The sequence below is a fragment of the Hippocampus guttulatus genome, chromosome 1 (assembly GCF_054856545.1).
Source record: "Hippocampus guttulatus isolate MCC_2025c chromosome 1, RoL_Hgut_1.0, whole genome shotgun sequence".
Taxonomy (NCBI): Eukaryota; Metazoa; Chordata; class Actinopteri; order Syngnathiformes; family Syngnathidae; genus Hippocampus; species Hippocampus guttulatus.
The window spans coordinates 30529958-30554764 of NC_141261.1; the positions used below are offsets into that span (position 1 = coordinate 30529958).

The 24807-nt window shown below is 44.1% G+C and overlaps 1 protein-coding gene across 1 annotated transcript; it reads left to right on the forward strand.

The window, feature by feature from the left end:
- Window positions 1-3355: 3355 nt before the first annotated feature.
- LOC147211331 (transmembrane protein 163a) lies at window positions 3356-24793 on the forward strand. The gene is made up of 8 exons (XM_086126019.1): window positions 3356-3903; window positions 4873-4992; window positions 12046-12089; window positions 12165-12256; window positions 17635-17731; window positions 23535-23646; window positions 23729-23870; window positions 23939-24793. Exons 1-8 carry the CDS (start codon window positions 3696-3698, stop codon window positions 23997-23999), a joined length of 876 nt encoding a protein of 291 aa, XP_085982145.1. The 5' UTR covers window positions 3356-3695; the 3' UTR covers window positions 24000-24793.
- The last annotated feature ends 14 nt before the right edge of the window (window positions 24794-24807 follow it).

A 24807-nucleotide genomic window follows, 5' to 3' on the forward strand; every position in this document is an offset into this window, starting at 1 on the left:
ATTTACATAGCTGAAGTTACAAAGTCAGACAAAAATCCCCTCTTGGGAAGTTTCATTCCATTTGTATTCTCGCAAAAGAAAAACATTGTGTGAATAATTAGTTAATATATTATTAATGGGTATTTGCTTTCATTTAGAGTATGATTATTTTACCTTTTTTAAAACAAATTATAAACTGCATCAAATTCAATGTAGTTACTGTACATTAATTTGTGCTTTTCCTATACTTGAATCAGTGATACTTTTCTGCTGATCGACTTAAAATGGAAAATGTTTCGTCTAGAATGCAACGGTTAGATGGAGTTGTACTGTAGTTTGGTTTAAATGGTTTAAATTTGGGGGGGGGGGCGTATGACGACAGGCGGCGAAGTGACGTGAGGCATGGCGTCCCACGAGGATAGATCACTATGGCAACTGGTACCCGACCGCCGGGTGGGTCACGCGGATTTGGTCAGTCCGTGTCATGAGTGGCCATGTGATGTTTTACCACCACAGTGCCACTTGTGTACCAGGGAAGCAGTCGCTTGAGTTTCCTGGGACAAATTGTTTTGAACAGTTTTTTGTTGTTACAGTGTTGACCTCCATTAAGACCTAACGTGGTATGTGACTCCTTTACAGTTGTTGGCCACCGCATTAATCAATTTAACTCCGTGTTTAGCCAAGTTCACTTTTAATTGAAACTATTCGGGCAGGCACAAATCACACATTTGATCTGGATCTGTTCGACGTTTGTGTGTTGATAACGGCACAACAGAAATGGACCCCATGCTGCATGGGAGCTGTTTCTAATACAGTACTGCGACAATAAGAATAAGAATAACATGTAATACGTTGAATAATATTCATGAATTAAGGTTTAGGTTTAGAAACAGGTGAATTTTTTTTTCCTGAAACATCATAAATTACAAGGCATGTTAAATCTGGATTGTGCACGCTTTTATAGGTCAAATTTAAAAACGAAAATATCAAAACCTGATGTGGTCGAAAAAAAATAAAGACATTTTCGAAATCAGCTTAAAAATTACTTGTAGGTATTGATTGATGGAAAAGTATGCTTTAAATTTGCTTCATGAACCAGATATTGTATTTTTTGACACCTCGAGGTGGCACCCTCTGTTGAAAATTGGGCTGAAAGCTGTTTGGATCCTGTCCTGTATGCTCTCTTTTTTTTCAAACTCCAGCTGGAGAGTGGGCATTCCCTCACGAGCCACACTTGACACTCATCATGCCTCATTACCAGCTGCCATATATACTCTGCTTCACAGAGAACTGGCTATCGGATTATTAGCCTTGCTCACGACTCTGTCTCCAAATACTTGATTTTGTAGAAGTTCTTGACATTTTGCCTCATAGCTTCTTGCCACATTTTTTCCTTGTACAGGGTTCAGAGAGACAACTAATATGTATACCGGTCCATATCAACAACAAATGTGGAAACTCAAAAACACTAGAATGACACATCTGGATTTGGATCTCCCTCATGCAGCCCCAGAGTGACAGGCCAAATGTCAAAAACATCAATAGCAGAATTAAGCAAACTTAACACTCAAGTGTCAGCAATTCTTTCTTTCTGTTCCTTTTTAGTTGTTTTTAGGCATACAGGTATTTCATTTTTAAAAATGTATTTCAATGTATGAGAGGTTCACTGTAAATGGTGGCTGTTATTTGTTATCCATTTTAGATGAATTGGCACTTGGAATTTAAGCAGATCTAAATGGGACAGGATAATTGAACCATTCACTGTCAATGGATGCTACAGCTTCTTGATTACTTTCAAACTTAGCTTGTAGCAGACATGTGTGACACAATGCCCCCAGTGATCATGATGTCTCGGTGAAAGGAGACTTTGAATCGCTCCTCTTTCATCTGCAACCACTTCAAACAGCAAGCCGTATGAAGGAATAGTGTTTCCATTGTGTTATTGTCAGTGTTTTGTGTGATAAGATAAGAAACCCTTTATTAGTCTCGCAATGGAGAAATTCCCAATTCACAGCAGCAAAGTTATGAAAGGAAGAAGTAGAACAACAAAATATAGCTGCTGCTGGAAAGGCAGCCACTCACGCGGCGCCATTTTGAAGTCACAATAACAAAAATAACACAACACATAGGACACAGACGTGTTCTGTTGTATTATTGTAAGGTTAAAGGTTTTGTAAAGCGCTTTGTTACGGTTGCAGCTGTTATGAAAGCGAGAAATAAATAAAGATGTATTGAATGTCATTTATTTAATCAATTATATTTTTGTCAAAAAGGTGTATGTAGGAATACAGTGGTACCCCTACTTACGAACGTCTCTTTATACAAAATTTTCATGTTACGAAACGCCTCAACGGGAAAATATTGTCTCTTGCTACGAAAGAAATTTCAAGATACGAAAGGTAAAAATATAGAATGGGTTGCTACTCGCAGCACCGAGTTTCATTTACGCAACATACTAACAGCTGCTCTCCCATTGGCTAGTACCCATCATTATCCTGGCATCCCATTGGCTAAGAGGAACTTCTATTTGCGTCTATGTATGCATATAAATAAATATGTGTCATGTGTCATATGGCCTACATTCTGAGAGACAACATGAACTAAAGCGGGCAAAAAAGGATGAGGACGCAGTTAAAACTTAAACGACCATCATTTTTATTCTTTATTCTTTGCTTTTTTGTTTTTTACATTTATGCACAACTCTGATTTATTGTGCAATAATCTAATTGTAAGATGTATTTGCTACATATTTTGATGCATTTTTATGCTTTATAAAACATTTCTGTCTGGATTTTGGGGGGCTTGGAACGGATCAGGGCATTTACATGGAAAACGTGTCTCTACTTACACGATTTTCTAGTGAGGAAATTTCTTCCAGAACACATTAATTTTGTAAATAGAGGTGCCACTGTAGTTGTTCATTATTGTCAGTGTTTTATGTTATGTGTTCTGTTATTGTTTTGTTGATATATGTTCTGTATGGTGCTTTACAGCTGCAGCTGTTGTGAAAGCACTATAGAAATGAAGATATATTGTTGTATATGTGTCAGATATTTTATAAATATTTATGTTTGGCCATTTTTTTTTGTTCACCTCCATGATCGTTCACGCCTGACCTTCAGGGGTCTGCGACTACCCCAGGGAACAGTAGCCTACACTGTACATCAGGGGTGTCCAAACTCGGTCCTCAAGGGCCGATGTCTTGCCTGTTTTCCATCTCTCCCTACAGCAACACACCTGATTGAAATGATCAGGATCTGTGTCTTGCTTCCTCAGAGCTTGCTGATGAGCTGATCATTTGGATCAGGTGTGTTTTCAACAGGGAAAGATGGAAAACATGCAGGACGCGGACCGCGAGGACCGAGTTTGAATATCCGTGACCTACCTAAGCAGGGGAGGATACCGGGTGGGATACTTGTGGATAAGTATTAATGATCCTGCGCTAGATTTTTTTGATGTAAATGTCCAACAGGAGACATTTGATCATTCCGTCTTTCGAATGGGAACGTCTTGTTCGACAGTTCTCATGCTGTGAGAAGTGTACTGCGAATTAATTCTAGCGAGCGAAAATGTGGCGCAAGTAAAGAGGGAGTCTCGCCAGCCCACTCCTCTCTCTTCTCCTCCCCGTGCCTCCCGGCCTGCCCTCGTCCGCACTTCTCACGCGGGTGTGACATTTTCCGAGCGCCTCATAGGAGTCCGCAAGGCAGCGCGCCGACATGACGGACGACAAACTGCCGGACCCGCCCGCCGACCCAGACTCGACTGCAGCAAGGCAGCCCACGGGGGGAAACGGTCAGTGCGAGCAGGCGGACTCCCCCAAGCAGCGAGAAGACCACCCGCGTCATCAGGCCAGCAACGGCAGTCAGGGAGAGCTGATCAAGATGGACCAGGAGATGAGGATTACCGAGAGCATCGAGGACGGAGGTAAAGTTGACACTGGGCGGTACACGCCATGGTGCGTAAAGGCCATTCTGTGCCAAATGCCAAGGAAAAGTCTTGACACTTATAGGCAGAGAGCATCTTTGGAGAGAAACGCCCCGTTTCGTGCACGGAAAAACAATTTGTTAACTTCATGGATTCTCGGCATATTTAAATACACATTTCATTTTACAGGACGTGACAAAATCAGATTACAGCAAATGATTGTGGGATTGGACGCGTTTTACAGCACCAAGTCTCGGCTCCCCAAGTACAACCAAACGACCAGCCTTAAAATACAGTCGTGTAGTGGGACCAAGATGTTTTATTCCTAAAGAGTATATTCAATGTATTATTATGAAGCAGTGCATATGCATAGATTGAATATCAATTAATTCGCTTGAATATCAAGGTGGTGGGCTGAACTGAGCCTACGTGGTTCAGTCAAAATATAACTAAATGGTTGAAAACAAAGAGTTATTTAAAACAAACAAACATATTTAAAAGTTAAATAGCTTCAACTAAACTGTCACTGTATAATAGCAGAAAAATTTGCAGGCACTGCAACTTGATGCAGTTTCTCAATTCAGTTCTACTTTCACATTCGCTGAGAGGGGCCCTGCATACTATGTAGACAGTTTTAAACAATGAAAGCATAATCATAATTATTTTGACATTGTAATAATCTTTACCTTTCATATGCTTTTTGAAAGTTTTTATTTATTTAACTAAGGTCACAAGTCACGATCACAAAGCAGCCATAAGCTGGGCTTTGCACCTTATTTTTCATAGCAAATCTTCAAAATCATCTATGCTGTACTCCCACGTCGGTTGGCGTCGCCCAAAAAGCTTGACAATTTGCTGTCCCTCATACATGCTTCCTTCCTGACTTGGATACATCGATGAACTGTGAGATACAAAGTTACCAGCAGCTTGATCCGCAAGCGTCACTGTGCCCCGTTTTCATAACTGCAGGTCTTCTGGAGAGCAGCATGCGCCTGAAACCACACGAAGCACAAAGCTACCGCAAAAAGGCCCTGTGGGTTTCTTGGGCGTCCATCGGGGCCACAATCATCCTGGCGATTGCCGCCTTCAGTAAGTGACTGGCCTTCGAAATGTTTTAACTGCAAATTAACGAGATCCAATTCAAGAGCTGCATTATACTGTGTATTCAAAGAAAATGCCGTTCACGTTTGAGTGACACCGTGAAGACATGGTCTCAGTTTACAATATGTTTACTGCTTTGTATTATGGTCGTCGTTTTCAGTGGTGTAAAACACCGCTGTATCTCACCGACAACTGTTCTCTAATATTTTGACCCTCTTGAAAGTGGGAAACAAAATATGAGAAACACATTTTGGAATAATGTTGAGCAGGTCTACTAGTGGTAATAGAGTACTACCATAATGAATGAGGTTTTTGATTGAAATATACTGCACACCCATCCATTCCGTCTTCAGTACTATTAATACTACTGGTACTATGAATAATGACTAGAGTAGCACATAATACAGTGTTGACCTTTGTTGAGTGTAGAACTGTGAAGAAAGAAAGCAAAATTGTGAAGCTGAGCAGTTTCTCAAATTAGTAATGTATGCTTGGACAAGAACGAGCAGTAGATGACAATGAATGGTGATCTTAAAAGATGGGGATCTGCTGACAGCCAGTAATGTCTCACCCTGCAAAATATACAATCAAACTTAAATTAAATATCTAAAATTGATCTTAGCAGGCAGGGTTTTTTTTTGTGGGAGAGCATTTCATTTCCAAACAAATATTTATTTCCACCTAGAAAATTTCAATTGAGTTTCAGAAGTTTGAATTGGGATTTTATTGCTGGTTATGAGGAGGTCTAGCAACATCCATCCATCTATTGTCTGAATTGCTTATCCTCACGAAGGTCGCGGGCATGCTGGAGCCTATCCCAGCGGTCTTCGGCTAGTCGGCGGGGTAAGCCCTGAACAGGTTGACTGCAGCTAATCGCAGGGCACGCATAGGCAAACAACCATTTAAACTCACAATCGCACCTAAGGCCAATTTAAAGTGATCAATTGACTTCAAACAGGAAGGCCGGTACCTGGATTTGAACCCGTGACCTCTGTCCTATAATGTGGATGTGCTAACCAGTCGTTCACCACGTCGCCTGTCTATCGACTTGAAACCGCAACATTCCATAGATGTATGTAGTAGAGATGGGATCAAGTCACAAGTCATTCACCTTCAAGTCTCCAGAAAGTCATTTTTTTCTTGGACAAAGCAAGTCCAGTCAGCTAATTGATGCCTGCAGTGTCTGTTAAAGACATAAGGCATAAAGAGAGAAAAACAATCACATCCATCATTTGAACTGCTATTTGTTCAGCTGCCATTTTGAAGGTGAAGCTACAGCAGGTTTGAAATTAAAGAACTAGTTGATCAAATCTTTTCATGATGGTTATCATTTAATTTCAGCAATATTATACATTTTATGAATCTAATTACCGGTAAATGTGCTTCAGCCCAAATACCCGAAAGACCAGACACCACATACCCAGTAAAAACAAATCAGTGTATGTTGTAGTACAGGAATGCATTGATGGAATGCAATCGGGTTTTCCAAGTTGGTCCAAGGATAAGAACCTATGTGATCCATTTCATGAGCTGATGTTATGAAAAAAAATGTACTGAGCTTAAGAACTGGCTAACAAATGTACAACTATTTACTGGACACAAATGGTCTTCAAATGAAAAACAAAGGTAGATGTTGAGGCGAGCTGTCTGTTGTCCGTCAAAAAAATTTACAACCAGCTGTTCGCCATTTAAGAAAACGCAATGTCGTTTTACGAGCCAAAGTTTGTCAAGCATGACAGCATAGCGACGAGACAATATCGAGCCACCTGTCTGACATGGGAAGGCGCATCTCTCAATAACGAGCATTTAACTGATTGGTAAGCCAGTGCTCCAAGCATTCATTTCACGATTGACAGGCGAATCCTTCGATCGTGTCATTTTTTGTTTGCGCTCGCTAGAGCAACATTAACAAGTTAATTTCATATTTAATGTTTGAAATGAGCGACAACCAAGTCGTCATGTCTAAGGTCAAGGCACAAACAAATCCACGAGACCCCTCCTCTGGTATGTCGTATAAAATGTGTTCGTTTTAAGACATCGGGGGAGTTTTTTTTTTTTTTTTTTGAAGGCCAGCTTTGTTTACTTGTTTTGAGGAATCTTGGCAAGTCAAATTTTTTTTCTGTCTTATTGGCAGATAGGTCATATATTTTTATTAATTTTTAAAAAAAATCCCAGTTGTTGCAATACCTGTAGTAACATAATGTGAGAGGATGATCGGACCTGACCATCTTTTAATTTTTTAAACCGCAAAAATGCTGTCACCGTAAGACCATTGTGGGCCCTTTTGACATTTAGAATGTGATTTGAGTTTAAAATTCAGTCGTTATTTTAATGGGGTCACAATCTGTGCCTTCAATCATCAGAGTTTAAACAGGTTCAAAATGAGTCCTGTTCGTGTTGTTGAACACCACGCTGTCCCCTTCCTTTTCTGATACGGTTGCTGCAGTGGCAGGCTAGCCGGACTCATATTTGGCCTACGTGTCATGTGAATGTTAGACGAGTGGAGCTGTGCGTGGCATGCATTGATGTCTTAAAGGAGACCTCTCCTCTTCCAGCTGAGCTGTTTCATGTGTAATATTCCGAATCCGGACTTGTTAACAGTGTCATTAAATGCAATGGCCTCATCTAACCGTAGCCAGTTTTGATGTAGAGCCGATAACACCATCTGCTGCCATTCCCTGACAGATCCGTTCTGTGTCAAACATTAGCATTGCAGTGCTCGTGCGTGTGAAACTTTCCCTGACAGATCCGTTCTGTGTCAAACATTAGCATTGCAGTGCTCGTGCGTGTGAAACTTGCCATGTGCAGCAGTGCCTCGTTAACTTTATCACACTCGCGTGCTGTAGCTCCCCATTTCATCTCCACGGACACCTAGAATATCACTTCCAGCTCCTGCACTCCTGTTGTTGCTACTCCTTGACAGAATTTGAGCGAGTGATGTGCAATGAGCTAAAATTTAGGTGTGTGTTGGTTAAAACACCTCGGCAGCACAAGAGTTTTTAGCAGTATTTGAAAATGAGCACGCGCGCTTGTCAAATGTGACAAGCATGCAGTAGGAGCCAATTAACGACTGGTAGGCTCAGCTTGTCGACTTTTTTTATGCGATTCCTCCTCTCGGCTCCTAATGAAGGAATCGGGAACCATGAAGCGAGGAGGAAGAGATCGACCTATATTCAGCTAATGACATTTCAGGCACAAGTGTTCGGCCTCAGCTGAGGGATGGGCAAAACTTGGTGTCCAAGGATCACATTTGATTTTTAGATCAGACAGATTGGACCGGACATTTGTAGTGTAAAAAAAAAAAAAAAGAAGAAAAAATGCGTATGATGAATCTTACTAGATTTTTAAAATCTTATTTTCCATAAGTCAACATCAAATTCCTTAATGAGGGAAGTTAATTACAACAAAATGAATTACAGCACCTCAGGATCGCATGCAAAGTCTGCCTCTATTTATTTACTCGTAGCTGAGCTAACCTGGGTATTTTGGTGTCCCGTCCACCGTCGAAGGTGGCAAACTCCCTTGCTAGTACGGTGTGAGAGGCCAACAGCGAGTAAACAAAGGCGTCGATACACTGCTTAGCTGGGCTTTATTGACTGACTTCTTAACAGGGGAATTTAGTGCTTGTTTCAACGCAGCCCACTTTCACACACAACATGGCACTCCCTACATACTGCAGCAACCTTTTGATGTTCTGCAGTTTTCTATGGTCTGGGGGGCCTGCGAAGGTAACAACAGAGATGACATTGGAGGGCAGGGAATAGGGAAAAGAGAAATGACACTTACATTTGTTTTGGGGTCACCCGTTCCGAATCTCGTCGGAAAATTCAGATTCGGCAGTTGAGTCACCACCGATTCATGCATACGTCTAATAATAAAATGAATATACTGTACAATGGGCGGCCCGGTAGTCCAGTGGTTAGCACGTCGACTTCACAGTGCAGAGGTACCGGGTTCAATTCCAGCTCCGGCCTCCCTGTGTGGAGTCTGCATGTTCTCCCCGGGCCTACGTGGGTTTTCTCCGGGTACTCCGGTTTCCTCCCACATTCCAAAAACATGCGTGGCAGGCTGATTGATTACTCTAAATTGTCCCTAGGTGTGAGTGAGAGCGTGCATGGTTGTTCGTCTCTGTGTGCCCTGCGATTGGCTGGCTACCTATTCGGGGTGTCCCCCGCTTACTGCCCGAAGATGGCTGGGATAGGCTCCAGCACACCCGCGACCCTAGTGAGGATGAAGCGGTTCGGAAGATGAATGAATGAATGAATATACTGTACAATAAAAGCAACCAATGTTAAGGTGACAGAAATCTGGAATTAATTCAAGAAAAAAAAATTACAGGACTATTAATTATGTGAATACTGAAGCGGGACGTGTGCGACCAACGGAACGGGTCTTACTTTGCCCGCCTCTGTCTTAGCCATTGTTCAATGTCCTTCACATGCAAACCGTAGCAGCAATCTTAATGAGCAGGAGACTTTCTCCCTGTTTGTTTTAGAAATATGACACCTTGCAACCCATCCCCGCCCATTCATACCTGGTCTTTGCTACCATGTTAACAGCTCAAGTTTTTTTCAATGTACTGTATATTACCAAGTAATAGTCAATAAATCGCATGCTGTTTTTCAAAGCATCCAAACAAGACCCGCATCAAAAAATTTGCATTTTTTTTTTAAATTCACACTGCGATTGCACTTTGCAATTTACCACTACATAGCACAACAGCGTGGCAGTATCACTGACACGAGGTTGTGCACTACAGTTCTTTTCCTCAACACCTTAATTACAAATAGCCAAGCGGGTTGGTCATACTGCCACTAATGGTGTGACAAAAACCTCCACGATCATGTTCAATGTATGATGAAACACAAGTGGAAAGGCTATACTTTAGAGTAAGATGGTGAAAGAGGAGGAGGAAATGGAGGATTTTTCTATTTTTGCAGCACAAGTGGCATGAAAGGAAAGAGAGCGCTTTGCATGCGTAGCTGAGGAGGGGTTGTCAGCCCCCCCAGAGACTCTCACTAAAAATAAACCAGGGAGGAGAGGAACCCTCCCCACTTCCCATTTGCATCTTGCTTCCTCTTTTGTCTCCTCTTCCCTCTGACTCCATTGCAGGTGTGAACAACCACCCGCAGCAGTGTTTACCGTTCACCGTGATTCATGAAAACCACCGGGCAGAACGGACCGTTGGAATGCATTTTAGAGCCAGGTTGGCAGCAGGATCTAACCATAAGAGTTTTAAAACAAAACAAACATCCATCATAGCACGCGAGCACTTCTTTATCCCGCACAATTAAACTGATACAGAAATTCGTCCATTCATCCAGTCATCCATCGAGGTGAGAAGTGTTCCATCCCCATTTTACACAGTGTTGCTGGTGCACTGCTTCCCCCTCCTGAGACGCCTGATAGTGGACTATACTTTCCTCAAGCCATTTGTGAATCATTATTTATGGTATCACTGAACTCCTCCTATGCCTGAGAATTTGCCTCAGTGACCATCAAAACTGCATTCCTCTTGGTACCCATTAACTGCCTCTGGAGTCCCACAGGCTAAAAAAGCCTGTCAGGACTCCGATGACTTGACCAACGCTTCAGGGATTACCGCAACGACGGACAGCGACCACCCTGCGGCCACACCTCTGGGTAGTCACATAAACAAGAGGCACGGAACATGTCAATGCCCCCTGCTTTCCCTGGGTTGTGGTCAAATAGGCGGGAGTTAAAACTTTTTCTGCCAAGCGTACCCAGCAGGCCCTCACGTTATCTTTTGGTCTGCCAAATCGGTCAAGTAGCCTTCCTCACTCTTATAGCAAAGACGCTACCACTGTGTCCTGGTACAAGGACATACAGTATATTGACACCCTTATGCTTGTTTATGGTGTTCTTATGGTGTCTTATCTTTCTTATAAATTATGAAGAGTATATACAGTAAATCCAACAAAGAAAAGCACCGTTCTGGGTTTAGATTTGGGGTGGGGTGGGGGGGGGCATCCTCCATATATACCCACACCTCCTCAGTGCTAGCCCAGAGTCCAACCCCTCTGAAGAAGACCGGTTTGACAGCCCAATACATTTGTTGAAAGTAAACCCAACTTTATCTCGTTAGAACTTGTTGATCTCAAACAAAAGCTCAGGCTCCTTCCTTGCCAGAGAGGTGATATCCATGTCGCTAGGGACGGCTTCTGTAGCCGGGTACTAGCCACAACCTGGCTGGCACTGCACTGACACCCTTGGCCAATCCCACAGGTGGTGAGCCCCTGGGAATCCGACATGTGGCCAAACAAAAAGAGCAAAAACTAGCGGGATGAAATTAGACTGTCATTGGCTCATTTGGAGAGAATTTTTTTATTTAATTTTTTTCAGTTCAGCCTTCTTCCTAGTCAATGTAGAACAGGGGTTCCCAACCTTTTTTGACCGAAGATCTACTCCCCGGATTGACCCACTCATGCGCGCGTGCGCATATGCACGCATTCACACATGCATGCCATGATGAGCAACAGCCATGCAGGTACCTAACATGAACGAAAGAGAAAAATAAAGTAGATGCAAGAGTGTGAGAGTTCATAAAAAGGAAATCATGAGCTACTGCCAATACGGACCTGACGCAGAGGTACGAGACACACTTTTGCAGTGTGTTGAAGTGTAGAAACTATTGTACGTACATGTACCGTTTTAAAGTGCTACTTCTTGTGCTCCAGATTCCCATTCTTTGCCTGTGCCATCGGTGAATTGTACATGAAACAAACCCTGAATGAGAATAATAATAATAACAATAAAAGATATAGCACAATAGCTGTGATCCCAGGCTGCAATTGCAGACTTCTGACCGCTAACAACTTCCAGTGATGCAGATCATGCGCCACCGTAGGTAAAAGGTGACCGACTTTATTTTATTTTGTCAATATTTCATCATTATCCCTATAAACGTGTGTGTCCAACTCATTAGCTTGTTCATAATAACTGCTGCAGACAGGTAATTCAAACCCTAAAAACTACTCTACAATGTTGTGTATTTCATCCCATTCTTCTGGTGTTTTCCAGCTGTCTCGATCATGCGACACAGCGCTTCTGCTTTTGGATTTGCTGTAAGTGGAATTCACTTGTTTAAATGTGTGTGAAATGTACACAAATATTCTTAAATGTCATTTGTGTGTCTTCAGTTTGACGCCACGCTGGATGTCCTCTCCTCATTCATTGTGCTGTGGCGTTACAGCAATGCTGCAGCCGTCCACTCTGCTCATCGGGAATACATGTGAGTCCTGCGTGTCGTGTAAAGTTCACTTCATCGCGGGTTCCAGATTCGCAGTCCGGCTATTTCGCAAATGTTTTTGATCCAGTTGTAACCCAAAATATGTTGTTTACTTTGGAGTGTAATTCCACTTTCAGCCACTGTGGAGGTGGCACAGGATCATGTATAGGGATAGGATCATAAAGATTTTAACTATTCCTGACTATACTGCTTATCGATCCATTGCTTTTATGGTATTCATATTAGTACTTTTTGGGTTTCTAAAAACAAATTTAACAAATCTTGAATAAACACTTATTTTTTCTGTATCAATTAACTTGTATTGCAACTAAGTAAAATAAATAAACGAAAACAGTAATTTACCCAAAAAATGGTTTGAACAAATCACTGTTACATATATAACAGTGATTTGTTAAACAAATATGTAAAAGAAAACTGGTTCAGGGTAACAGGGTCCATGTAGCTGGGCTGCAAAAAGCAATTACCTGCGGTGAGATCCACATTTACATTGTGTATTTCACTGACAATGGGGGTGGTCTGGAACATAATCCTAACGATGGAGGGGAGTTTACCTTAGTCTGTCCGTTCATGTGGGCGCTGCCTTGGCCCATTGGGACTAATTATAGATGAGCAACTTGCATCTTATCACCACCTGGTTGTATGTGCGTGCGTGCGTGTGTGTGAGAAACACAGACAAACAGACATTCAACCAAAATAGAAACAGTTGTTAATTCCTACAGTTACGGTAAAGGCGTTCCGGCTCACAAATGCGACAGAAAAATAAAATGCATGTTGATCTCGCCCCCTTAGTGAACATATATATTTTAGCCCACATCAAATGACATATTTCATGCTAATGGCTGCTTTCATGACTTGTCGACTTAGGAAATAGAGTTGCTCGCACTAGAGAGCCTCCCTCCGCAATCACCATCATCTGCCATGTTCACAAAGTCACAATGGAGGAGCTGAATAATAACTGGTTGCCACAGTAACAAGCTCAATATTTAGCCAACCCGACTGGTTGCTGTAGCATGTCCTGCTGCAGTAACCAGTGTGATGCTGGCTGTTACTGTAATCCATCCAATCATCCATCTTGTTCCTTGCACCTCATCTGACTCTTCTCAGTATGGATGAGCAGCGGCTCTTGGGTCGCCGAGGATCTGATCCTATCTCTGAGGGAGAGGCCAGACATCCTGGTGAGGAAATCCATTTCAGCAAATGTCTTCTTGGATCTTGTTCTTTCTGACAAAATCTACAGCTTGTGATCATAGGTGAGCGTAGACGACTGGTAAATCAAGAGATTCACTTTTTGGTTCAGCTCCTTCTTCACCACGACTGACATAGAAACAGAGAACACTGCAGATGCTGCACCCATTCGCTTGTCAATCAGCGGCTCCATTCTTCGCTAACTGGTGAACAAGTTCTCAAGATTAGTGATGGGCAAATGAAGCTTCAAGACACTTCGATGGCACTGTTGGTTTAAAGAAAGAGGTTTAAGAAATGGCAAGTTAGTGTGCTTTTCGACTTATGTTGAACAGAGAGTGCCATCTAGAGGACTCAATATAAAGTACACAACAGTTGGTGCATGAAGCATCTTCAAGTTTCGTTTTGCCATCACTACCAAACATACTTAAAAACACCTCCTCTTGGGGCAGGGTCTCATCCCTAAACTGTAGAGGACAGTCCACATTTTTCAAACTGAGTACTGTAGTCTCAGAGTCTGAGGTGCTAATTTTCATCCCAACCACTTCACTCTCAGCTGTGATCCACTCCAGTGAGAGTGCAAGATTACATATTGGTGAAGCCAACACAACCACAACATTTACAAAAAGCAGAGCTGTTCGACTTAGATCACCAAAACGCACGTCCTCAATCCCTTGACTGCATATCGAAATTCTTTAAAATTAAAGATATGGAACACGAGAAATTTTCCTGACAGTAATTGTGATTGTGCGCGTGAATGGTTGTTTGTCTCTGTGTGCCCTGCGATTGGCTGGCAACCAGTTCAGGGTGTATTCCGCCGACTTCCCGAAGACAGCTGGGATGGGCTCCACCATGCCCGCGACCTCATGAGGATAGATGGATGGATGGATCTTGGGGGTCTTTGAGCCGTGTTTAGCTTGGTACCTCCCCTAGGTCCTGTTTGCCAATATCTCAGCTCCAAGAATCATTGGGACAAGAGGCTGACATTTTTTCCGGAATCCTGCAGTTTATGGAAATCCCATTAGATTCATGCGAGATGAGAATCAACTTCACCTTCAATCATAGGACAGTACAGGATAAAAAGTTCACAGGAACATGACGGAAAACGGGAAGAGGGAATCTACAGTAGTAGGGGAAAAAAACTGCGAGTCCACAAGAAAGGGGGTGGGGGCTTAATGTAGCTGACCATCAAAATGGGAGCGGTACGGGAATGGAGTCATTCTGAACAAGAGTGGGATGGGATGGGTGTAGTTTTCGACGGGACAGGACAGGATAGGATTAATAACAATAATAATAATCTTTTTTTTTTTTTAACGATGGTTTGTGGCAGGATGGTTCGGGATTTTGTCTGCGGGAGTGGAATGAGACGGGAGCCAAAATCTACTCCCGTCTCATCCTCTAATTGGTACACAAAAACCCATCCATCACGGTAAGGTGACAGTTCAAGTAGGGGCCCCCAACCATTCACATCCGAGGTTACTGCATCCACTCAAAACACAGATGCACTGTACATGAGCTCATGTGAAATGACAGCCTTTGTGCATGCAGTAATCAATTATGTTGTTCAAAGTTCTTTCAGTGGTTAGATGTGATATTTAGAGCCGATTTGCTGAAAGGTTAAGTGTTCGCCAACCTTTTTTGCATCATGTGGACAAGTACTTGCTTTTCGCAGACCGGCATCCATTTGCTGATGGGGGGTGGTTGCTGGCGGGGCTATGCATTTATTTATTTATTTATTTACATTGCTTTTAAAGTGCCAGTTTCAAAGCAGTGGGACAGACAACAAAGATAAGGACAGAGTAATTCAATATGTTAACATACATTTCTTTCAGTCAATTCAAATATTTTTATTCAACGATAGGCTACAACAAATTTAGAACAATAATAAATAATGCAGTGAAATACTAGAAACTGACCCCTCGGGAAGAATAATTTGGCGTAAAATGTACACATAATGATTTTTAAGTTAAGTTTAGCTTCACGTTCGGTCATTGTGACTATTATTTTCTGTTTACTGATTCTTCTTTCATTTATCGGCAGACTCGGTTTATATCAAGTTGCAAACCAGTTAGAAGGAAAATCTGGACTCTGATTGGCTGCAGTTTTGCACATTTCCACATAATTTAACGGAGTAAATAGGCTCACAGCTCATCATATTATATCAATAACATCATCACACTTATATTGCCCTTCAGAAGGTCATCGACTGTGTGACGGTATGGCTGACGCTGAGCATGAAAAAACAAAAACAGGTCACCAGCCATTCACAGGTAGATTTAGACAAACACTTACGTATATACCAACCTGCAGACAGTACAGAGCCGTCGTCACCAACCTTTGTGAAGCAAAGAGCTACTTCTTGGAAAGGAATTAATGCCAACAGCTACGTCTACTGCCAGTTTGATACACATTTCTAAAAGAAGAAATGTTCAGCTTTGAATAATGTTATTGGTAGGTTCTGACCTATTTAGTCGGCTGATATTAACTCTTTAAAAAGGTGAAAATAGCCAGAATCATTGGTAGATTTTTGGGGCTTTTCTTCTCAATTGTAAAGTTAAACACTAAATCAGGGGTGTCAAACTCATTTTTTTTTTGTCACGGGCCACTTTGGAGTTACGTCTTCCCTCGGAGGACCGTTACGGAAGTGAAACCAAATAAAAGTTTCTCGGGGTAAAATTACTTGTACACAACACATGGATGGATTACTAGTTTTGAAATCACTCAAGTCAACCATTTGTTTGTTGTTGCTCAATTATTGTTGAAACGAGTGGAACGAGGGTAACACAATTTCAACGTTATTTATTACACGTGACAATTTACCAGTTCGGTACACATTTTAGCAGTGATCATGATTTGCTTTCACGGGCCACAAAGTGATGTGGTGGGCTGGATCTGGCCCTCGGGCCTTGACTTTGACACCTGTGTACAAAAGGAAAAAGTATTCAAAAGCTTTGCCTGCACTTCATATCTTTACTATATTAAGTGTTAAGGGAGCAAAAAAGTTACTTTAACTCGGAAGCTTTTTTTTTTCTTTTTTTAATCAATCAGCCATTGGAATTAAACTCCGCCAAATATCAGCATCAGGAAAAAAAATGCTTATAGCTGTAGTTATAAATCATGATTTTAATGATTTTTTTATAATGGATAAATATGTCTATGCAACATTTCATTTCCATAAGTATCATCCAGTGTTGGTATTGATTATCACTACAACAGCATTCCTGGGAAATCACAATTGTCCTGTAAGCGGTGAGCTATTTTTAGAACAGGCTCGCAGGCTACTCATGAGGCCTTTGGGGGCCACCTGAGCACCATATTGGTGACTCCGAATAGAGTCTTCAATGAACCAACCATGCATGATTTGCAACATTTCTTTTTTTTTTTTTAACATTTTGTGCATACAAATACTGTTTTCTTTTTCTACTCTCTTCCCTCCAATTTTGGTGCTGTGGATTGTGAATTTCTCCATTGTGAGGCAAATAAAGGTTTTCTTCTTCTTATGAGAGGAAGCTAACACCAGCACGGGAAGAACTTGAACCCTTCAGAACTGTAATGGATATGTGGTAAACGACACGACCATGCTGCCTAAGGAGAGACAAATTTCAAGTGGAACACTGTCTGTGGTGTGCTGGTCCACTGCTGACTTATTCCAATTTCCAACTTTATTTTAAAATCTGAATCCGCATTAGACTCTTGCCTCGATAAAAATTATCAGTATATTAACACTACACAGGAAATCCTTTTTTTTCCTTAATTCTTAACTCTGATCCTTTATATTGCACTTAATTGAACGGTGTTTGTTTGTTTTTTCTTCTTTCTGCCTACATTCTTGCTGCTGGAGGCTGTAAATTTCCCCAGTGTGGGACAAATAAAGGATATCTTATCTTATCTTATCTTAACTGTCATACAACTGCTAATGGCTGCCGACCGTTGCAGGGTGCACTAGCCTCTTGCACCAGGTCAGCTGAGATAGGATCTGTTGTCAAATGCAATAAGAAAAAAAAAAGGATGACTGAAAGGCCAAAAATTTTTCTGGTTCTATGCTTATCATCATATTTCTCTGTCATCACGAGTACCCTTTTGCAAAACAAAAAGAAAAAGCTATTGAGTTAATTACTCACAGTATGCTTGTGGATGTGTGGTTCTGTAACCGATCATGTGCATCTTTCCCGCCGCAGTGCCTGTGTCATCCTGGGTGTGATTTTCATCTTGTCCTCCTTGTGCATATTGGGTAAGGCCATCCATGACCTGGCCACCAAGCTGCTGCCTGAAGTGGTAAGAGCAAACGTTAGCACACACGCAGCTGCACAACCACTTGAGATTTTAGCAGAAGGCACAATCCCTATTGAAGAGGAAGGAGAGCTTATGTTATGCAACGTACATTATGTCAGGTTATCTCATTAATTATGGGCGAAAAGATACTGCTGGTTTTATTTTTAACTCATCTGCTTGATTATTATTTTACGACTTGGGTCGCATGGGTGGAGGCCAGTCATTCCTCGCGTCTCACACCGAAGCGTTACCGCTTGGAAATAAGTAATGCGCATCTTTGTTCGAGATTTCTAGAGCAGGTCCGAAGAAGAACACAGCTGTTACATGATGGGAGATGCCTCTGTGTCAGACGAAACACATTTTCACAGTGTGATCATGAACTAAATTGTGGCACATTTGGCTCCTCAACTCAAGCCAAATGATCAGCCCGCTAGTGTGTTAGTAGCAGAGCTGGTGTCATCGCTAGCAGCTGAAGAATGAGTTGGGAACCTTTGGATGGCTTCAAAAAGCTCGTCCACTGATGCCGCTGGGTCACGGTTGTCTCTGCAGAGGCGGAGTGGAGGATGTGGGAGGAATGGCAACAAAGGTCGAACTCCAAAATCAGGGTGGAAACGTGATTGCGTTTGTCACATAGAATTCCACTCAGTGAGCAGAAACGAATAGGCTTGTGGAACACTTGGATTTAAAAACTGCAGGGCACTGAAATCTCCAGATAGAGTCCCTACTTTCTGGTGCTCCTTTGATTTAGCATTTTCAATTCCGCTGAGGGCTTTTGAGTGTCAAAAGTAAATGTCAAAGCATAATTCACATTCTGTGCAAGGTTTCTTCTTCAAAACATTTTTTTTTCCCTAGGGGGAGTATTTTTCTCCCTCCCATGGGCCCAAATGCCAAGCTTATACTGCGTCAATGTGTTGAATTTCAATGCGCTAAAGGTCACTTTGCAGGCTGTCTTTGCACACTTTTTTGAGGCCGCTTGTTTATTTGGAGTAAGTCTTACCTTCTTATCATCTTAGGTTAGTTGAAGATAAAGTAGTCTGCAGATGTGAACATAATTTTGAATTGTTGGCTGTTTATACATTTGAAGCCTTGCAATTGGCTGAGCAGTCTACAACACCCAGTTGCATTGTCTCAGCTCGACATGTGCTTCGGAGTTTTTCGCTTCTGATCCTGGGCAATCGGCCCCCGTCAGGGACTTGCCCCCCCTCCCGGGTCCCACACCCGGCACGAATCCCGTTGGTGTCTTGCAAGGTTCCCCGCCAACATTTCCTTCCCACACCTCCCGCAAGCCACCCTTCTCCCTCCGCGACCCCCATTCGCCCTTCGTTTCCCCCCAGCCCCCCCTCCACGCGCCCCGCCCGCTCCCTCCCTTCTCCCTCCTCCCTTCTCCCCCTCATTCTCTCCGTCCACTCTTTCACAGCCTCTCACGTGTCTGGCATAATTTGCTTTCGTCACCCACCTTTCACACCCTCCGCACTGTCTCCTTTCTCCCTTCTCCTCATACGCCCCTCCCGTGCAACTCCTTTCGTGACTTATTTTATTCCCTTTCGACCCAAACCTCCTCCCACACCTCCCACACTCAAACTCCACCTGTTCCTCGTTCCTGCGGTGTATGCGTTTTTCGTGCATGGTTAGACCAGCTCTACTCCTGCATACTTTTCCGCACCCCTCATACCTACATACCAACCCATCATTCACTCTCCTAACATTCCTTCCCAGTCTCTCCTCGTTCCTACCCACCTCATATCTGTGACCCTTCTGATTTTCCCATTTATACAGGTGATCCATTCGCTCGCTCACTCTCCGCTTCCATCCTTCCCTATCACTCGTCAATCTTTCCACCTCCGTCCAGTCCATTCCTGCATTCCTCATCACTCTCTTCCAATACAACACCGTCTTCCTATTGTGCCCCATCTTCTTCCCTCTTCCTTCCAATTCCTCCCACCATCCCAATACCATAGCTTTTGTTAGTCTTTCATTCCCCATACGCATCACATGTCCGATTCTCTGCAACACTCTCCTCTCAATTTTCCATTCAACGGATTTTACTCCCAACATTTTCCTCACATCATACATATTCACTCCCCTTTCTTGCATTTGCCTCAGTGGTTCTCCATTTCTATCACTCCACACATACCTATAGCACCTATCCATCCACTTCTGTAGTTTCCCCACATCCCTCTTCAACCACGTTCTTACCTGACAGTCATACAACAAGCTGCTCTCCACACACGCCTCCACTACTCTCCCTTGCCACCGCTTTGATAGTCGTGTCCCTTTCAGCCACCCTTTCACACTCCCCCATAGCTGTCCCGCCCTTTTCATCCTGTTCTTCACGTCTATCTGAGTACCAATCCAGCTTCCTAACACTCTAATCTCCTCCCCCTCTATCGTTCCAAACTCCAGCACCTCCTCCTTCTCCTCATTGTTCCTCTCTTCCCACTGCGTCATCACACTTTTCACCCTCCTTACACTCTCGTGTATCTCTCCTTTCGTTCCCACTATAGTAGTGTCATCTGCAAACAAGGCGCTCGATACCCCCACTTCTTTCGTTTCCGAGCTCCCTCTCTCCCAGCCATGTTCCCCTGCGAACGACCCTCCTGGTATCCACCTCCACACCACCATTTTCTCCTCCCTGCCATCTCGGTTCCTCGCCGCCAGTGCCTGCCTCATCACCGCCTGATGGTAGATATTAAAGAGGATCGGCGATGTAGAGCATCCTTCTCGCAGCCCTCTTGCTGGCATCCATCCTCCACTCACTCCCTCCCTTCCCCTCACCTTGTACTCTGTCGTCTCATGCAGGTCCATAATGGTATCCAGACATTTGCCCTTTAGCCCATACCGTTCCAGCAACAACCACAACGCTGGTTTACTCACTCTCGGATACGCCTTTTTCAGATCTAACAGTCTTGCACATGGCCAGTCGTCATCCTTCACATCCTTCACCCCTTCCTGAGTCACTCTTCTCTTACAATCTTTTACATCCTCCTGTATGCGTACCATCATCTGCGTCACATCTGCTGTGGACCTCCCTTTCCTAAAGCCCGCTTGGTTTTCGTCAAGGAGCCTCAGGTGTTCGGCCCACCAACTCAGTCGCTTCGCTAGCACTCTTCCTAACACCCTGCTGCACATACTCAGCAGGCACACTCCCCTGAAGTTGTTTCTGTCATTCCTGTCCCCCTTCTTATGTAACGGTACCATCAGTCCCACTTTTACACTTCTATCCCACTGGTCCGCCCTCTGCTCAAACATCTCCCTCACTATCTTAATCCCCCTTCCTAACACTTCCTCACACGCATTCCGTAAATATCCTATTCTCACCCCATCCTCTCCCGGTGCCGACTCTCGTATCTCCCACATAGCCTCCATGATTTCCTCCCTATCTGGCACCTCATTCATGATCTTATTTGCTTCGCTCGCCCTACAATCGTCCCTGAGATCTACGGCTCCTCGAACCGCCTCCTCAATCACTCTTGGTTCTTCCTCGTACCTCTCTCTCGACACACTTTCAAAATGCTCCCTAAACTCATTTGCCGTCACAGTCGTGCTCCGAGCGGCCGGTTTATCCCTCTTTCCTATCTTCCTCAAACATTTGTACATTTCGCCAATCCTCCCTCTAGAACATGCTTCCTGACAGTCCTCAATCACTCCTTCCCACCAGTCTCTTTCCAGCCTCCTCAGCAACTTCTTCAATTCCTTTCGCGCTTCCTTCACTTCCGCTTTTAGTCTGGTGAGCTCTTCTTCCATCTCCCCCACTCCTCTCCCTCCTCCCCTCACTCTTAGCCTTCTCCTCGCATTCAGTGTCTCCATTATCTTATTCCTTCTGTCTACCCTCTCCCATACCCTCTTCTTTATCTCTTCTATCTCCTCCTCTCTCCCTACCGTCCAAGGGTTGGATATTTCTCTTCTCTCCCTTCCACATACCTCCACTGCTGTTTCCACCATTATTTTCGCCAGCTCCGTCCACCCGCCCTCCTTTACCAGTCCTTCCTTATTCAACTCCCCCAATTTCTCTCTTGTCCTCTTCTCATATTCTCTTTTCTTCTCCTCCACTTTCAACCCCTCCCACTTCGCCTGCACCACTCTCCGCTGGATCCTCTCTTCTGTCCTCCATCTCTTCCACTTCCCATTCACCTGCATACACACCGGCCTGTGATCTGACAGTTCATACTCACTCATAGTCCACATCCTTTTCACCATGCGGTGTCTCTCATTCCCTTTCACCAGAAATCCATCCAACTCATACCATTTTCCACTCGCCATGTGTCGCCACGTCCCCCTCCTTCTAAACCTCCTATAGCTATTAACATATGCCAGATCGTGCTCCTGACACCATTCTATTAGGTCCCTTCCGGCTTCATTCATCCTCCCCAACCCATGCCCCCCACACACTCCTCCTATCTTCACATTCGTTCCCACACTTGCATTGAAGTCTCCTCCAATCACCAGTCTTTCACTCCCTCCCATCGCCACCTGACTCCCCATATCTCGTCGGCATCTCTCCATTTCTCGTTCATCCGTTCCCCAGCTCGGTTGGTAGACTGATACCAGCCTGAGCCCTCCCAGCACCACCGCCACCACTCTCTCTCCCAGCCACTTCTGTTGTCCTTCCTCTATCCACATCCTCAATGCCGTTCCCCTCAACATCACTCCGGCTTTCCTCCCATGAACAAGCGCTACCTGTTCCTCCTCCTCACCCAACCACACCACCCCGGCTTCTTCTGCCTTTAGTTCCGTCATCAGTACCACTTCCCATTTTTCCTTGTTGACTCTTTCTGCCACTCTCCTCAACCTCTTTCTAAATGTCTCTCTCACACTCAGTCGCCTCACATTCCATGTGACTATCACTCGTTCTTCATTCTTACCCCGAACTTCCAGTCTGTTGCCCCTTTCCCGTCCCACCCTTCCCTTCCTCCTGTCTCCCCTCCTTTCATTCCTCTCCCTTCTTTTATCGTCCCTGCTCCTCGCTCCCCTCTTCCTGCCAGGGCCTGGATGGGGGTGAATCCCCACCAGTCTGTCTTTCACCCATCCTCCCACATGTCTTTCGTCCATCCCGCCCTGCTTACGCTTCCTTCTCACCATCCCCATCTCACCCCCTGGGGAACCTTTATCCCCCCTCGTCGCACCACGTGCGGGTCCTGAAAGGGCCCTCGCCTGACTTTTGTTTAAGGAGGGTTGTGGGGCGGCTACTCCCACTTCCCTCCGTTCCGGCGGGGCGAGCATCGGGTGTCTCTCCTTCCGGTGAGGTCCCTTCTCCTTCCCCGTCAGCTGGTAGGTCTTTAGCCGCAGCAGGGGCTCGAGACCCCCGGCGTTCCCCCTCGCGCCACGTGGAGGCATCCCACCAAGTTTTTCGCTTCCATGCCGATTGTTCCATCATCCTCGTCATCCGCTTCATTTTCAGCAGGGTCATACAAAATCATGTCTTTGAGCCCATGTCATTTTTGTGAACAAAAACTTAAATAAACTGTAATACAATTACAACACATATGGAAACGTAGCGGTGTTTCAAACAATACATTATTTAGAGTAAATAAGTAATCATTTTCAATTGAAATGGAATAACTTCCCCACAGCACACCCGATGATATCCCACCCGACACAAAAATGTAGTGGCGCAGGGAATCACTGTTTCTTAAGAGGTGGGTTGGGCTGATGCAGATTTAATTATCCATTATACAAAAGGAATGCATTTATGAAGTAGCATTATTCCAGAAGGCCAAAATTATCCGACTGAAACGGGGATAAAAGAGAGAATACTCAGTTCAGAACGCTGTGATTGGGCTGCTCGAGTGAATCCATTTCTCGCCAGGATGATTTCCTCTTCAGCGTCTCCATTGTCAGCGGCGTGGTCTGCATCTTCCTGGCCACCATCAAGTTCATGCTGGGCAAGGTGCTCACGAGTCGGGCCCTCATTACAGACGGTACGTCATTCACGCTCCGGGAGAGCCGACACGCAGGTCATGACACAGCAAAGACGAACCGGCTGCTTGTTTCTCTTTTAAGGCTTTAACTCTCTGGTGGGGGGTGTCATGGGCTTCTCCATTCTCATCAGCGCGGAGGTGTTCAAGCATGAGCCCATGATCTGGTACCTGGATGGGACAATAGGTGTCCTCATTGGCCTGATCATCTTTGCCTATGGAGTCAAGTGAGCAACAGATCCTTTGCATGGTTTCTGCAAAAAATGCTGTCACCTTGTTGACTTTTTATCTGCAGGCTGCTGCTGGACATGATCCCACGAGTGAGACAAACCAGGAACTACGAGCGCTTTGAGTAACGTCGTGCCGGCTGGCTCACAGTGGGGATGTGGACAAGGAGCAAAAGGACTGGGGAGGGGTACGGTCTACGCAGCATCCCCCAACCCACCCACTTGCCAGAGACTCTGCAGAATCTGTGTGCCGATACCGGCGTCCTCGCCATTCCATTCTTTGAACTGCAGTGAGGATGTTGGCCGTTTTAGAATGTAGCGTATATAAACCATCTTGCTGGGGTTGATCGTGATGCCTCCAAATTTGAGTAAGACAAGGGGACTTGCCCAAAGTTGCTGACTGAGGCGAGGCTGCTCGGAGGAGTGTAGACAAACCGCTTTGCCAAACTTGTCACATGTTGCCCCCGTCATTCGTTCAAGAGGCCTGCCTCAATGTGGTTGCGGAGCAGATCACGAGTCGGCCCACCCAGCAGTGAAACCGCAACAGGAATCTAAAGAACTGTGCTGGTCTGTTACTTTCAAAGAATTCTATTTTCATGGTGGCATATGTGACTGTACCGGAATGTACACACTCTGCTGTTAATCTATTGAGCAAGATCACTAAGATCACTGGGGGGGGGGGTGGAAAAAGTAGTGGTATCCAAGTAGCTCAAATAGTATTCTGTCCTCACATCTGTGTGCAACTGTATGTTTGGGATACTAATTGTATTATTTTGGAAGCGCATGACAATAATTTGTATTGTTCTGTGCCCATGTTCCAAATGTAGACACAAAAGTTACTTTTGTATGACGACAACCAACCTGCCGGACACACTGCAACTTGGTCTCAACAGTAAAATCATCTGTTCTGCTGTAATGTCAAATGTTGAAGCAGTCG

Bases quoted from the DNA above. Each gene is read 5' to 3' on its own strand.
- LOC147211331 (XM_086126019.1), top strand. From the start codon at position 3,696: ATGACGGACGACAAACTGCCGGACCCGCCCGCCGACCCAGACTCGACT. The intron at 3,904-4,872 runs GTAAAGTTGACA...TCATAACTGCAG, and splicing joins CGAGAGCATCGAGGACGGAG to GTCTTCTGGAGAGCAGCATG. The intron at 12,090-12,164 runs GTAAGTGGAATT...GTGTGTCTTCAG, and splicing joins CTTCTGCTTTTGGATTTGCT to TTTGACGCCACGCTGGATGT.